Raw genomic sequence first — 16095 nt, 5'->3', positions numbered from 1 at the left:
AGACAACAATAATACGCCCTAACCTAATAAATATGGCTCAATACCCACACAGATCTATGTCTTTTATTTTAACAAGCTGCCCCACCTTGTTGCCACTTCATCTTTCTTTCCACCCTCGATGATGATGTTTGTCGTGTCCACTTGATCTTAACGCACTCAGACATGATCAATCCCAAGGTTATGAATTGCACACCGCACTTGTCATTGTGCCACGCAAGAGAACATTTAAAAATTTAGAAACAAATCTCATCGACCACGAGCTACTCCCTACGCCTAGACATAAAAGGGCTTTCGAGAAACTAATCTAATCCTAAACAGAAAAGACTTTCCTGCTCAAATTCTAGAGCTAGTTAGGTCAAACTTATGCAGAGCTACTTTCTTTTCTTCCTGCTGTGTTACATTATTCTCTTAGTAGGAAAATACATTTCTAAGTTGTTCAAGGAATATGTATATTAATTCAAACAATATCATTTAGTTTATATTCATGAAATCACATAATGCAACCGCAACATGATCCCTAAGAAAGCCGGCCTTGCACTGACTCCCCATAATAGATATTCTCGCTGTCAAACGTTACAAAGTTTCCAATCAGATGATAATCCTCAAGGCAGATAGATCTTGTCAAAAGTAGTAGCATGCCAAAGCAACAAATCAACCATTATACAAGATGCAAACACATGATTGCATGAGTGTGGGTATAGCTATGTATACAAAAGGCAACATCACATGCAGCTTTAAGCACTCAAAATAAATATTATAGTTCGTTTCGAAAAAAAATATTATATGGGCAGTGTAGATTTTGCCAGGGAATGGCCAATAGACGTTTTTGTCTTTCATTCCATAGTCAGGACATGAGGAGGAAAACATTTATCTATCCTGCAAGAGGAAAATGGATTTAATCTGGCAAAGACATAGTCGAAATCAACAACTATGCTGCAAAACTCCTACCATTTAATTGCGATGCTCCTTGTAATCTCGAGAAATTGAGACCCACAAAACCTAATATTGGTTTCTATGCAAGGATCACATATATTTTTTGACCAAAAAGGATCACATATATTTCCTAGAACGATTAAAATGGACATAAAATACAGGCCATGCAATTGTGTAACATTGATAACAGTATAATACCAATAAATTTATTTAAAGGCAATTACAGAGTGGTTACAAAAAAGAGGTTTGTAATTTAGAGGTGCAGCTACACAAAATAATATGAGTTATTTTCCTAGTCATACCAGCTGGTTAGACATAACCATCCAAAATGTCTATTCATTTGAGTAGAAATTTAACATATTTCCTAAGTGAAATATTGGCATAGAGTAAGGCTGAGGAACTCATCAGTCAATTAAATGTGCATACTTACGTTTATGAGATCCCTGTGCCGCTGGATGAGCATCTGGTTCTCCCTGCGCAGCTGGGCCAATTCCATATCCAACTGGTTCGAGTAAGCCTGCTTTTGCGCCCGCAACCATGCCATGGACTCCCTGTTCTTGATGATCCACCGCTGTTAGCCGCCGGCTGCATGACAGCAGTATTGTTCCCATTGCTGGTGTTGTTGTTGTTGGCTCTAGAGTTGGATACGAAGGAGAAGATTCGTTGCCAAATGGTCCGTCGCTGGAGCTGGCTGAGTTGGAGCGCCTTCCTTGCATATAAGCTATCTGTGTTGCACAGAATATTCATGCACCAATCGAAATCTTCACAGTTGGCTTACAGAAGATATTGAAATTCTCTTAGTGCACATATTTAGCAAAGTAAGGGGAGTGCATGGACATGTATAGCAGATGCAGTTGACACTGTAGACTGTATTATATTTATCCATAAAGTTGAAAGTGCAATATTGACACTATGACTTCAAATCAATAGTCATATCTATCAATCACATTATGGCCAAAAGCTTTTATCTAGACAATGAAATAATTTCATGTTTCATATGCACTTCAATATAGAAGCATATATGCCACAACAAAATGCCTACAAGCCTATATACAACAGCAAGAAATATTATCATGTGAAGATTGCCTCTATTACTGATGACATTCGCATGACAATATTCTGAGACCACCAAGATTCATTTTAGAAAGCGAGAAACATGATATATCGCAAGCAAGAAACCTGATTATATTGCCAAACATTCTATATTGACGAGAAATTCACATAGAGCGATGTATGCTAGCCATGAACCACACTGTGAGGCCTCAAGGTACCAACAATAGTATAAGATAGCAGATATATGTGTCCACGTGTTTTCTGCATCCTTACAAAATTTAACAGGTTCAGTTACTATTTAGCACGCATCAATGACAAACAAGATCAGCACCCAAGCCATGCTCAACTGAGCTCTTAGCGGAGCAATCTAGAATCAGCATTGTAGATATTACAGGGGCAAAATCTTTCAAAGACTACCAGCTGCAAGGATTTTACTAATCATGAAAAGTAAAAAAAAAATAGAGAAAACTTGTCATCACACAGCCACACTCCCATTAGTAAACCATGTGGTTCAGGATTCAAGTATCATACATACAAAAGTATAACTGATCAAACTTTTGGTATGATGAACAAAGACTGCAAATTCAGCAATCACCATTTGTTCCTTGGATCCAAGAGTTTTATCAAGATTCTCCAGGAACACAGATACTGCAGCTGCTACAACACAACCACCAGCAACTACCTGCATGATCAATACTTGCAAACCTTTTCTTGCCAATTCACTATAATGAGTCTATCTCTCAAAATTTGGTCGGACAGGCAACCAGAAAAAGCAGTCTTGCGTGTAGTTAATTTAAAATTTACTTGTAGTAACTTAATCCCATAATAGTTTTGCTTTAACAACCAAAAGTTGTGTGTATATTGGTGGGACAGGCAACCAAAAACTTGGTCGGACAGGCGCTGCAGCAACCTTTTATTTTCATTACCTAAGCATTTACTTGTATATATAGTAACTGAATCCCATAACAATTTTGCTTTAGGAACTTTAGTCTACAGATCTTTTGTTTCTTTTGTACTTAAATTGCTATGACTAAACTGAAATACACATGGGAGAATCATGAATCCATAACCAATAACTAAATTCTAATGCGTACCTGTATACTGGACTATTTCAATCCATAGAACCAAGAGTGTCAGCACTAAATCACTCTCCAGTGGTACCACGGCCGGCAGGGATATAAGCCGGATCTGGCGACCTGGAGAGGATGTGCCGTGGTGGGGAGGAGGGGCGCGGGCTTCTGCTCCACCGTCCAAATTGGGGGCGTGCACGGCGAGATGGCGCCGTCTCCGTTGTAGAGGGCTCACTGCTGCAGGGGAGGGTGGGAGAAGACAGCTCCTCCTCCTCCTCCTCTGGCCGTCCGCTGGGTTGGGAAGGAGAAGGGGATGGGAGGTGCTGCGGCGCTGGGGGTCAGGGAGGGAGAGGGGCGGCAGCGCGCAGCGGCGGGGCTAGTGTGCGGCGCGCTAGAGGGCGAAGGTCGGCGGCCGCGTGCGCACCATCCAGCCACGCGCAGCCGCTCGCGGGCGCACGCGAAGCCACAACGGCCATGGCTGATGGCCATCAGGGCGTCGCCGCGGAGCTTCTCCTATCGCCGCTCGCCTCCGCTCGTCAGAGCCCCAAGCACCGCCGACGTGGAGTGTCCCCCTCCCCGGCGCTCCTTCCACTGCTCCGCCTTATCCATCCTTGTGCGGCGCGGCTGGAAACGAAGACGCCTTGGACGAATCGTTTAACTAAAGTAGGGACGGCGGGTTAATTCCTAAAAAGCACAGGGACCTTTGACTAAAAATGAGTAGATAAATTCAAGTATCACACTTCGAGGCTACTAATTTACATGTCATGAAGTTGCAGTGAAGAGATAATTTGGTCCCATTAGGAAAATGATTACAAATAAAATATTTTGATGCCAGCAAAACTTTTCAGTGAAAATAAAAATTGAATGCTGGAGGCACATCTGAATGAATGATCGGTTTGGTTGACGAAATACCACCAAAAAAGCATCAACACCTCTAAATGAATGATCTGTTAGACTGACGAGATACCATCACAAGAGCATCAGCTTCACCTTCTTGTAGACCACCTTCAGATTACAGTCTAATCTACGGATGGCTGCTATGACAGTCTTGTATAACTACCTAGCCTTATCTATGAGTGTTCTGCACCTGAAGTTCTATGCTATCTGAAAAACGGGAGCCAGGCATCTCAGAGAATCCATCCAAAACATTAATTTGTTCATGTTTACATTCTGCGACTTTGTGCAACATATCATGGAAAAATTCACAAATAAAATCCATAAAGTACAGTGCACACACTTGGTGAAGAGCCCTTATACATAGTCACAAATTCTATAGGCTTACTCCTTTCTCTCATGATCATACATTTCTCTACTGTTGGCATGTATTAGAATTGGCTCCCATGGTCAAGATAAGAATGCAGGTAAATGTGTGTGCACACCTCATGGTTGTGTCTACCACCCTTCGTAAATAAATCCATGCTGCCACCCATGCTTGAGTATCTAGAAGCAAACATTTCAATCTGTAGCAATAAATAGACAGTAAGTAATTATGTTAAGTTCTAAACCCATAACTCCCTCTAGCCGATAACAAATTCCACTACATAGAGAAATTGCATTATGTACTTTGACCAAGTTCATTGTGAAGAGAATACCGTCCTTTTTCTGAAACCTTAAACCCTTCTGAATGATTTTGACTATCAAGTAAGAATATGAACTTTCAGCCTCTCAAAATATGAATCTTTCAGACTTGAATCAAACACGGAGCAAATAGAAACTTCTTCATGAACTTATTAGTTCATGGATTTGAATCAAAAGGGAGCAGTAGTAAAAAAATAGGGAGCAACAGTACCTTTCTTGTGAAGGGGGTATGGAATAGGCAGTAGTACCTTTCTTGTCAACGAAGTGGTCATGGTCAGGAGGGTGTCGGAGATGCTGCTGCAAGTTTTCGCTCCTCTACAGCGGTTGTAGGAGACCGTATCGATATATCGACGTCCAGTAGTCCACCGGCAACAGGGCTTACTTCTTCCTATTGTGAGATAATTATTACTTCTTATATTATCATAGATATGTGTCAACTAACTTTCCAAGTGCTAAGTTCAAGAAGCGAATACTAAATACATCTCCAGCGGTGCACCATGTTAGCACACAACATTCATTTAATCTGACCCCCGTAATATTCATGGTTCACTCCCAGAATTAGCTTTCCTAGAATTTCTATAGCAACCAATAATCAACAGTGTTATCAAGTTCCACCCTGTGGTCAGCTGTATGCTGCTGATGAAAACGGCCTCTGAATGGGGCTTCAACTTGTAAAAGTGACAACAGCAATGCACATTTCAACAGTCCATCACTTTGTACAAGTATCTGACTTTATTGCCATCTCAGAAAACAATGATTCAGTTACAACATTTGTGTAGTACACTGATCGGCTATTCAAGAATGGAAATAGTAAGAGCAAACAAATAGTAGCAAGTAGCAATATTGATTAAAAAGAAGAAACCTGGAACTGGCTACCAAATAATGTTAACATCTAGTGCAAAAAAGTGCACTGTCATTTGCGTAACATGTGGTGAGAAAATACAACGCAAATTTCAAAACTGTACATCTCTGTTATTATGTTCTCTCTTTCTAACATCCCGATAGCAATATGCACATATCCAAAAGCAAAATTAATACTTTGTGATTCTAGCCAGTGAGGAAGCTTCTAATCCCCTTCAAGAGCAATAAAATCATATGGAAAATTAGCCACATGATAAATTCATATTACTGAACTCTTGAGCTCTGAATGAGAAACAAAAAGGCTGACCGATGGGGAGCGGCAGCGGGGCGGGACTGTTTTCCTGGATTTAGCGCTCGATGTGGGGCGTCGAGATGTGTAAGAGCTAAAAAACAACAATAGAGTATATTGTAAATTCCATCAGAATTTGATTCCACCCAAGAAAAAACTCACAGCTATGTTCATTTCAGAAGAAAGAAAATTAAGAACATCCAAATGCCCATTTAAATTTTGGGAAGATGACAGTTGCTGGCACCGGATCAGCCAGGAGGAGGCACGCAAGGACGTGGTCGTACTGGTCGCCGAGGCACAGGACGGTGGCCAGGATCTACTCTTGCACGATACGCTCATCTTCATGTCGCTTCAATAGTTCAGTATCATGCGGAAGACAACATCTCCTCTTTCTCTCCATTCTCTACGCTAAATATATAATCAATCAGAATGTATATGAACGAACACTTTCACATTACTGCTGGATGGAACACCGAAGGAACCAAAAAAAACAGAAAATTACCTCCTATCTGTTGGGTCAATTGACCGAACAGTTGGCGTGCATCCGTGTAGATGGCCACTGGATCTAGACAAGGCGATGGACTTCGCGGCTGCAAGTTGCAATGGCATGGAGGGCAGGTATTGTGTACATCCTGCAGCACCGGCCAGAGGTCCGGGAGAGGCCGAAAGTCGGAGAGGAGGGTTCTCCATGCCAGAAGTTGGAGAGGAGGGCGGGCTGTGCCGGGCGTTGGGAAGGAAATATGAGGTCGAGCTAGTGGTGCGGGGGTTGTGCCGATGTCGTTAAGGCGGGAGAGGTGAGAGGAGGAATACCAGGGATGCAGTAGCATTGCCGGACACTGGTGAGCTCCGGCCTAGGTCGCCGCACCGCCCCTCCTTTCTCCCTTCTTCTCTCCCTCAACACCGTGTCTCCTTTTTGTCCTGGAGCCGCAGATGCTATGGATCCTCCCGGGAAGCCGCGCTCCGGCCATCCTCGTCGTCATAGGCGAACCCCGCCTCGCCAAACGCCTCCAGATCCGCCTCCCCAGCCCCTGTCGCACACGAATACATCCCTTGCAAGCCCCGGCCGCCGCCTTCATTCTGCGTCGAGCAGCCACGCCGCCTCCAGCCGCTCGAGGAGCGCGCATACCGCCGGCGCGAGACTTGCGGTGCGGCACTCCCCTCCCCCGCCAGGCACCATGTCCACGCGCGCCAGTCCGGTGCGCGGCGGCAGGGCAGGGGGTGGCGGCGCACCGAAGGTGGAGACGGGATTGGAAGGTTGCATTCTTTTTTTCTATCACCCGCACCGGTTCGGTTGACTTGTTACATGGACGGCGGGTTAATTCCTAAAAGGCACGGGGACCTTTATTGGACGGCGGGTTAATTCCTAAAAGGCACGGGGACCTTTATGTAAAAACGCTGTGACGGTGAACCCGGAGAGTCAATCCGTGCTTTATTATTAGGGAGAGATAATATATTTGTGCGGCAACTGCCAATTACCCGACAGACAGCGAGAAGATTAGCATGCCCCTGCCAAAGGATGACACGCAAAAGAAAAAAAGAACTAGTACTGTTTTCAGTTACCTGCATCCTGTTAGGTTGGCTGCTGCCATTGCCATGGAGGAACTGGTTATATAGGCTTCCTTCTGTACAACTTATGATACACATGGTGCATGCTTGATGCAGGCGGAAACCTACAGAGGAGATACGGAACGAGGCCTGCTCTTCGGAGAGCACAGGGGGTCGTGCAGGACTTCGAATCCAAGAATCCGTCGCAGTCTCCAGCTCTCTCCGACTACGTAAAAGCCCTCGTCACCCTGGAGGTTTCTTTCGCTACCATTCTCCTTTTTGATTCATCCCACCAACACGCAATTTGTTCCACAACTTGCTTTTTTTTTGCCCGCAGGCAGTTCAAAGACCAGTTGATCAAGGAGCTTTGGCCTACCCTGCGGACCATTGCAGCCACCGGCCTTGTGATCTATTACGGCAATGGTCTGGCTGACAGACTGGTTAAGCAGGGCACATTCGACCGATTGGATGACTCGAATGACGTGTCCATGAAACCAACCACGAGATTCAGTCATGTCAAGGGAGTCGACGAAGCCAAGGCTGAGCTTGAGGACATTGTTCAGTACCTGAAAAATCCCAAGGTAGGTGAGAGCGACACGTCGCCATCATCAGCTAGCAAACCCCTGCATGCAGGCAGCCTGGCTGGTGTTGTCAACTCAACTTTCCTTCTTTTCTTTCTTGATGTTGATTCTATCGTTGCTTGATTTCGCAGTATTTCACGCGCCTTGGTGGCAAGCTTCCAAAGGGCGTTCTGCTTTCTGGCCCACCAGGCACAGGGAAGACCATGTCGGCGAGGGCTGTGGCCGGGGAAGCCGGCGTCCCGTTCTTCGCGTGCAGCGGCAGCGAATTCGACGAGAAGTATGTGGGTGTTGGGGCTCAAAGAGTGAGAGAGCTCTTCAGTGCAGCAAAAAGGCGATCCCCTTGCATAATATTCATTGATGAGATCGACGCCATTGCTGGTAGCTGGAACTCAGACATTTCAGAGTCGCGGAGCCAGACCCGGAACCAGCTGCTTGTTGAGATGGATGGCTTCAAGCAGAATGACGGGATCATTGTTCTCGGGGCGACCAACTTCCCCCAATTGCTGGATAAAGCTGCTACTAGACCTGGGCGTTTTGACCGTCATGTTCAGGTTCCTAGTCCAGATGTCGAGGGTCGACGACAGATCCTCAAGGCTTGTATGGCAAAGGTACATACTCTGTCCAAAAAGATAAGGCATCTTCGTAGTCTTCACTGCAAGACTGTGACCTTTCTCTATATGATCCTTCTTTTCAGGTCAAAGCCAAGGGTGTGAATCTGATGACCATTGCGAGGGGGACACCGGGATTCTCAGGTGCAGACCTTACAAATTTGGTGAATGACGCTGCGCTGAAGGCTGCCAAGGATAAGGCAGAAGCTGTTACAATGGATCACATTGAATACGCCAAGGACAAGATCATGATGGGCAGCGAGCGAAAATCAGCAGTGTTACCTGATAATTGCAGGAAGATGAGTGCGTACCACGAGGGAGGGAGGGCCCTTGTTGCTATCCACACGGACGGTGCTCGCACCATCCACAAGGCTACCATTGTCCCAAGGGGGAACACTCTTGGCATGGTAACGCAGCTGCCGGAGGAAGAAGATGTGTACAAAGTCTCAAGGAAGAAGATGCTGGCCAAATTGGACATACTCATGGGAGGCAGGGTGGCTGAGGAGCTTATGTTTGGAGAGAGCGAGGTGAGCTCTGGCGCCGTGTCTGATCTAAGCGAGGCGACTAAACTGGCCAAAGATATGGTCACCAAGTATGGTATGAGCGAGCTGGTCGGCCTTGTTTCCTACGGCAACGACAATGATGGTGGCGGCGGGAAGAAGGCGGCGACTGCGAGTGGGCATACGATGGCTCTGGCCGATGAGGAGGTGAGAGAATTGCTTGCCAAGGCTTACAAGAACGCGAAGAAGATAGTCACGGCGCGCAGCAAGGAGCTTCATGTGCTAGCCAATGCCCTTCTCGAGCACGGAACTCTCACCGCAGACCAGATAAATGAACTTGTATCGTCAAGTAATTAAATGAGAAAAGAACAGAGACGCAAAACAGTTTTGTCCTAACAAGTTTTTTCTTCCGTCTTTTGATCCTTTAGCTGCATGCCAACAAATGCAAAGGAGATGTACGGTCTAGATGTCTCTGACTTTTTGTTTCAGACAAGTCTGAAGTGTTTTGCACTTTTGCATATTGTGTGTTTGAAACTTTGAATCATAAAAAAAACTGGTGCTATGGATCTCAAACATGAACTTGACACCCCCCCCCCCACACACACACCCCTTCGTCCCCTGAGATTTGTATTTCAGAGTTGAATAGGATTTCTGTGACTGAGCATAAGGATAAATAATTGCAATTTCAGTCCTAGTTACATACATTTTTTCAGCTGCAAAAGTCTGTATAAATACTCCCTCCGTCCCAAAAATTTTGTCTTAAATTTGTCTACATACGAATGTATCTATTCATGTTCTAGTGTTAGATACATCCGTATCTAGATAAATCTAAGACAAGAATTTTGGGACGGAGGGAGTATATCATTAGGTGCTTTGCATAAATGTATCATGTGTTTGTAACTATACCTGCTAACCTACGTCAGCTTGTGCAAAACAATTCTTACCGAGTTATTCAGCTTGGTGAGAGCGAGGTGACTGCTGGTGCATTGGCTGATCTAAGCCAGGCGAAGCACTTGCAATAGTCATGGTCACGGGTCACCAGGTATGCTATTAGTGGGTGGGTCGGCCTTGTTTCCTATGACGACGACGATTGTGGTGGCAGCAGGGAAGGATCTAGTGGGGGTGCCATGTGTATTATAAGTGGAAAAAAATAATTACCTACTACTATTTTAGTATAATCTTCTGTGTGTTATAGGTGTTAAAAATTCCAGGGCTAAGCTTGCCACCACCACCACCACCACCACCACCCCCCCCCCCCCCCCGCCCCTGTTTTTTAAAGTCGCGGTGGAAGAGGATGACCATGAGGGGGCAGAAGACTGAACAGGTCGATGAGGAGGTGAATCAGCTATTGGACAAGGCTTACAAGAATGCGAAAATGACTCTCACGACGCACAGTAAGGAGCTTCATGTGCTAGCCAGCGCCCTCCTTGAGCATGAAACTCTCACTGGAGACCAGATTTTTACGAAATGAGCTTCTTGTATTGAATGGGGCCAACAGCCAGTACATACACACAAGAGGGAAATAAGCAAAGAAGCCCCTATACAATATGGTAACTACACACACACAGCACAACCCTGTTCTAGCGCAAATCACCAAACTAGTATACAGGCAAGTAAACGGTTTTAACAATTGTCGGCAGAATCAAGAAACACCTCCTTCACCCTAAAAGGTGAGAGGCTAAATAGTTCTGACCTAAGGAGATTGTTTTCTATTTATTATGTATGACTTTTGTTTCTTAAGTCTGAAGAGAATGATATGTGTTTTGAATCAGTAAAAACTCCTGCATTTGGATCTAAAACACGAATGTACACCAAGGATTTTATTATTAGAATTTCTGCGATTGAGCACAAGGGTATAATTTCAGTTCAACAGCTATGTAAAAATATCATAAGTTGCATAAACGTAGCATGTGTTTGCAACTGTACCTGTAACCTACGTCAGCCTGTGCAAAAAAATCCCAGCGAATTCTTTCATCTTGGTGAGAGTGTAGCACCTCATTCGTTTCGCAATGAGCTTTTCTCCCCATCAGGAACTTCTCAATATTAACACTTCTGACCACAGCTTCTACAGTAGTGTGACTATAGTGTACGTGCTGCAGATGGGCCTCAGATTCGACCATGGCGCAAAAAACAGCAGCTGCCGGCTGTTCAGGTCAGCACATTTTGCTCACAAAAATGCCCCAAGTATATACAATTAAGCCACAGTTCTAGCTGAGATGCAGGGAAGCAGTTCTGCCTTCACATCTCCAGCAATCCTACGATTTCAGCAGAGATGAACAGCTCGGGACGTGGACGCTTAATCGCAAAGTGATGCGTGGCTGGAGCTGGACATCATCAAGCACAATCGTATGCTACATGTTCACAGCTTCTGTTCAGTGGAATGACACAGCCTCTGTTCAGTGGAATGTCACTGTACCCTTTACTGTAATCCTCTCATTCCTCTGATCCCAACTGCCAGACACCAGTTTCAACCTCAGCTGCAAGAATAGCCAAACTGTTCCGCTGGCCCTTCTAAGGTTTGTACTCCCAAGGTTATATATCACCTATGTCTACCAGTAGTCTCTGCAAGAGCACGAACCTTGATCAAAACGATGAAAATGGGTCGGATCTCTGATAATTATTCCCCTGTTTTCCCTTGCTGATAGCAACTTCAGTGTTTCATGGCTTTCCCAGGATATCCTCTGGTTCTTCATAACTGTTACAGGAGCAGCAGATGGCAAAGTGGACAGCCCAAGAGCCACCGCCAGCAGTTCACCATGTCTGGAAAGTGAGGTCTCGCCATCCTTTCTAATCTGGAATCCTAATTCCCAAATGTCCGTTCCACCACGCTCGGTCTTCTGTTTCACACTGACCAGCATCTCTTCTAATCTGGCATGAACTGCATTATTGTGTCGGCAGGAGTTATTTCCATCAGTAAAATGATGGATGGATCCCCCAAACTCGGCCCAACTAATCCCGGCTTCCTTACTCATGCCTCGCTCTCTCATCAGGCCTCTAGTCTTCATAGCCAATGAGATTTTGCCGGCATCCATGTAGAGGTTGTACAGCACCACATATGAAGTAACAGCGAAGGGCTCGAGTTCCATTAATTTCTCTCCGGTTTTTATACCTCTCTCTTTGTCCCCATGGATTCTGCATGCCCGCAACAGTGCATGCCAAAGTATTGGGTCATTTTCTGATCCAGACCCCATTATGAAATCTTCAGCCTCAGCCATCTTGCCAACACGGCCAAGGAGTTCAACTACGCAAGCTTTGTGCTTCGTATTTGGGGAACAGCCATAATCTGATAGCATGCTCTCATAATGTCTGCATTACAAAAACACAGATACTTGATGAATTGTGAACATTGTTGAGAAGTTGGATATAAATGCCAGAAATAGAGGAGACTGCCCTATTTCTAAAGTTCCTTTATAGCACATTCTTCAATTAGCATCATACACTTTAGTTCTGAGCATACATAATTTTGTTCAGGAAGGGTATGTCAAACTTGAACCCTCCACCTTTTGCATCCGGGCTTGGGACCGGCATTGGCGGTGTTACTTCATGTCTGATGATCATACCAGTCCCTGGACATTGGTAACTAGGAAAGGTATTAATATAGTTCACATTAGAAACTGAACGCAAGCTACATTTCCAATCTGGAGGGTAGGTATGATATCACAATATAAGTAACCCCTAGGTTTGGCGCAAGTAAATAGCTAATTTAACATGTCTTTTTGGAGCAAGAATGTGGGGCATTTGGCAAATTGATTTTTGGAGCTACACCTAGCTATGTTGCATTGCACAACACAATTCCCAGACTATCATATCTCCCTTGCTATGGCATATACTTTCTGTGTAGGATGAGTTGAATATTGAACGTTTAATGTAAATTAGAAAGGTCCTTCATAAGTTGCTACTAGCATATATAATACACATGAGGATACTAAAAATTCACAGGAGGAAGACAAAGCACTTTTTGAGAAACAACAAAACAGGCAGATCAATCATTACTTTGCAAGAGTATGTACCTGAAACCTTCCTCTGCCAGCCCCTGCTGGCTGCAAGCAATGAGAACGGCAAACAAAGCATTATCATTTATCACGACACCACAATCCTTCATCTTCTCCAGGAGCACTAGAGCCTCGCCTTCATGGCCATGGACTGCGTAGCTCAAAATCATTGCAGACCATGAGAATATATCCAGACATGTAATCTGCTGAATGTCTTCTTTGAAGCCTCAACATCACCTATATTCCTATACATAGAAATCTGAGAATTGCCGCACACAGTGAACTGACCGAGTCCAGATTTGACCGTATAACAGTGTATCTGCTTACAGGTTGCTGGTAGACTCAGAGCAGCACAGGCATTCATCACACTCGATAAGGTGAACTGGTCTGGCTCTTTTCCAACAGAAAGAAACTCTAGGAACAGGCCTAGTGCCTTCTCGAAATTCTCATCATGCGCGAATGCTGTAATCATGGATGTCCATGTGACGACATCTTGCCTGGGAGTCATCTGGAAGCATCTCAGACTGTCACTTACTGACCGTGCTTTGGAGTACAAGTTGATCAGCGCATTTGCTATGAACTCGTCATCCTGAAACCCATTGAATATAACATGAGCGTGTATCAACCTCCCACAGTGCACCGCATTGGTCAAATTGCAGACTTCGAGCACACTCTTGAAAGTAAACCTGGACGGTTTTACACTCATCCGGAGCAAGTCTGAGAAAAGCCTGACAGCTTCGATTCTAATCTCAGGGCAAGGGTCATTACCTAAGCGAGCGAACCCCGCGATCATGGCACCGTAGACCACCGCATTCTGATTCGGGATGCAGTCAAACACCTTGATCGCCTCCTCAAGTCCACCGTTCTTGGCATACATGTCCACCATGGCACTCCCAACGAACATATCCAAGTCCAAACCAACCTTAACCACGCAGCCATGCAGCATCCTCCGGACATCCTCGGAGCCCTGGAGCTCGGAGCAAGCCTTGAGGATCCCACCCAAGGCAAAGCTATCAAGCTTGACCCCTGACCGGTGCATCCAGACGAGCACGTGCACGGCCACCTCCGGCCACCCCATGCGCACGTATGCCGACAGCAGCAGGTTCCACGACGCCTCGTCCCACTCCTCAGCCCGGTCGAACACCAGCCTCACCTCGTCGATCATCCTGCACTTGGCGTACATGTCGATGACGGAGTTGGTCAGGAACACGTCTTGCGCAAGCCCACTCACCACGGCCAGCCCGTGCGCCGCCCGGCCATGCCTCCAGTCCCCGGCCCTGCCGCACGCCGCCAGCACCGCGGCGTAGGTGAACCTGTCCGCCCGGACGCCGCCGGCCCGCGCGTCCCGGAAGGCGGCGAGCGAGAGGCGCGCGCCGGCCCCGCCCTGGCTGGAGTAGCCCGCGATGAGGGTGTTCCAGGACACGGCGTCCCGGCGCGGCATTCCGTCGAACAGGAGGCGGGCATGGCGCATGTCGCCGCCGCGGCAGTACGCGGCGAGGAGGTTGTTGCGGAGGAAGAGGCCCGGATGGAAGCCGGCGCGGAGCATGTGGGAGTGGGTCAGCCTGGCCAGCGTCAGCGACCGCCCCCTCGACGCGGCCCGGAGGAGGCCCGCGTAGGCCGACGGGTCGAGGGGAGGGGCGCGGCGGCGAGGTGGTGGCGGAGCCTCCGCAGGAGGGACGCGGCGACGGGGCGGCGGCGGCGTTTGGGATGGGGGCGGGGGCGGGGTCGGCTGCTGCCGGAGAAGACGGTGGCTGGGTCTCCGGTGCGGGAGCAGCATCGGTCGTCGGAACGACCGGACGGACGAGGTTTATTAATTTCCCCATTTTTTCTTCATTGCTCCCTTGGAGATCACACTTGGAGTAGGAAAGATGGGGATGTGAACGAAGTTCTGTGTCACGCTGACAGCTGGGCCCCCGTCTCACTCACTCGAGAGACATTTTATTAACAGCCTCCAAACTACTGTGCAATCACACCAGGGTTAAAACATTTACATCAAGCTCGCAGCTAGAGCATCTCTAGCGGACCTCGTAAACCTTAAACCCCGAATAAGGGCCGAGAAAACCGCGGTTTAAAGCCCGAAATCGGCTGCGGCGAAACAGAACCCGAGCGGTAAAAGAGAATATTTCCCGAGATCCCCGTCGCGCCGCCGGTCCTCGCCACGCAAGACGCAGCTCTCCGCCCGCTCGCCTGCGCCACGCCGCTCAGATTGCTCACCCGCGCCCGTCAGCCGCCGCCCACACGCGCGCCGCCGTGAGAAATTGGACCATCTGGTTGGGATTGAGGCGAGGAAACGTAAAGAGAAGGCCGGACTTCACCGGAGCCACAAGAGATTGATGGCTGGAGCCCTCTGGTACGGACGGCAGCGCGCGTGGAGAGCGGAGAATTCCGGCCAGTTTGTGGCCTGTATACTGCCCCTTCAAACAGTATAAATATAGGTTTGAGGCTCACGTTTTCGATGCCCTGTAAAATATTTACGATTCGATGAACTTTTACAGGGTCTGTTCTGAACACAAAATTGATCCGGAACCATAAATCCGCTAGAATTTTACAGGTTTGGCGTTTTTAAGAGGTCTGCTAGAGATGCTCTAACTTATGTTACACATGGCAACTATAAGATTCTTGTGACACATGGCAACTTTTGTTTATTTTTCTTACGTTCAATTTCAAAGCACTACTCTTCCAAAACATGGCAATTTTTTTAATTTTGTTATGTTAGTATGCATCTCTATGATTTTCAATAGGCGAGTGATAGGCGCCGGTGCGCCGGCCGAAATTTCGGCGGGTCGCACCGGGTACGTACGATTCGTTTGCTAATAGCCCCAATGCCTTCTTCCCCCGACCGCTTTTGCTAGTTTTAGAAAAACCATGGCGTATTTTCATCACGAGTAGTTCCGGTGATCTCCCAGATGTCAATCAGCTTGCTGGCCACCCACGTCGCTACCGGCCGCCGCACTCGTCGCCGCCGGCCGCCGCCCTCGACCGCCCCGTCTCCAGGACGTCCTACCGGCCGCCGGCTCCTCTCCAGCGTCACCGTCGCTTATTCCCAGTATGGCCCGCCTTGTTGCAGCACCCCGGTTCGCCGTGG

General features: G+C 47.0%; 2 protein-coding genes and 1 pseudogene across 3 annotated transcripts; 1 reads left to right on the top strand and 2 right to left on the bottom strand.

Annotated features, from left to right (window-relative positions):
• Positions 1–883: 883 nt before the first annotated feature.
• Positions 884–3532, bottom strand: LOC123084320 (uncharacterized). The gene is made up of 3 exons (XM_044505985.1): positions 3527–3532; positions 3081–3432; positions 884–1658 (listed from the first exon to the last, which is right to left on the bottom strand). The coding sequence occupies exons 1-3, from the start codon at positions 3530–3532 to the stop codon at positions 1366–1368; spliced, it is 651 nt and encodes a 216-aa protein (XP_044361920.1). The 3' UTR covers positions 884–1365.
• LOC123084319 (ATP-dependent zinc metalloprotease FTSH 4, mitochondrial-like) lies at positions 3531–9414 on the top strand (annotated as a pseudogene).
• LOC123088216 (pentatricopeptide repeat-containing protein At3g13880) lies at positions 4184–14833 on the bottom strand. 2 transcript variants are annotated; one of them, XM_044510409.1, is made up of 5 exons: positions 13029–14833; positions 10945–12324; positions 5803–5878; positions 4883–5022; positions 4184–4516 (listed from the first exon to the last, which is right to left on the bottom strand). In XM_044510409.1, the coding sequence occupies exon 1, from the start codon at positions 14785–14787 to the stop codon at positions 13177–13179; it is 1611 nt and encodes a 536-aa protein (XP_044366344.1). In that variant the 5' UTR covers positions 14788–14833; the 3' UTR covers positions 4184–4516; positions 4883–5022; positions 5803–5878; positions 10945–12324; positions 13029–13176. The 2 variants fall into 2 exon arrangements, with proteins under 2 accessions (XP_044366344.1, XP_044366343.1); XM_044510408.1 differs by having other exon boundaries at positions 4883–5878.
• Positions 14834–16095: the final 1262 nt, after the last annotated feature.

This window comes from Triticum aestivum, chromosome 4A (genome assembly GCF_018294505.1).
Source record: "Triticum aestivum cultivar Chinese Spring chromosome 4A, IWGSC CS RefSeq v2.1, whole genome shotgun sequence".
Lineage (NCBI taxonomy): Eukaryota > Viridiplantae > Streptophyta > Magnoliopsida > Poales > Poaceae > Triticum > Triticum aestivum.
Note: the sequence above shows the minus strand (reverse complement) of the source record. Positions and strands in the feature narration are given on the sequence as shown.

Coding starts and splice junctions, on each gene's coding strand:
- LOC123084320 (XM_044505985.1), bottom strand. Junction 1,659..3,080: donor TGAAATAGTCCAGTATACAG/GTACGCATTAGA, acceptor TGTGCAACACAG/ATAGCTTATATGCAAGGAAG.
- LOC123088216 (XM_044510408.1), bottom strand. CDS start 14,787: ATGCTGCTCCCGCACCGGAGACCCAGCCACCGTCTTCTCCGGCAGCAG.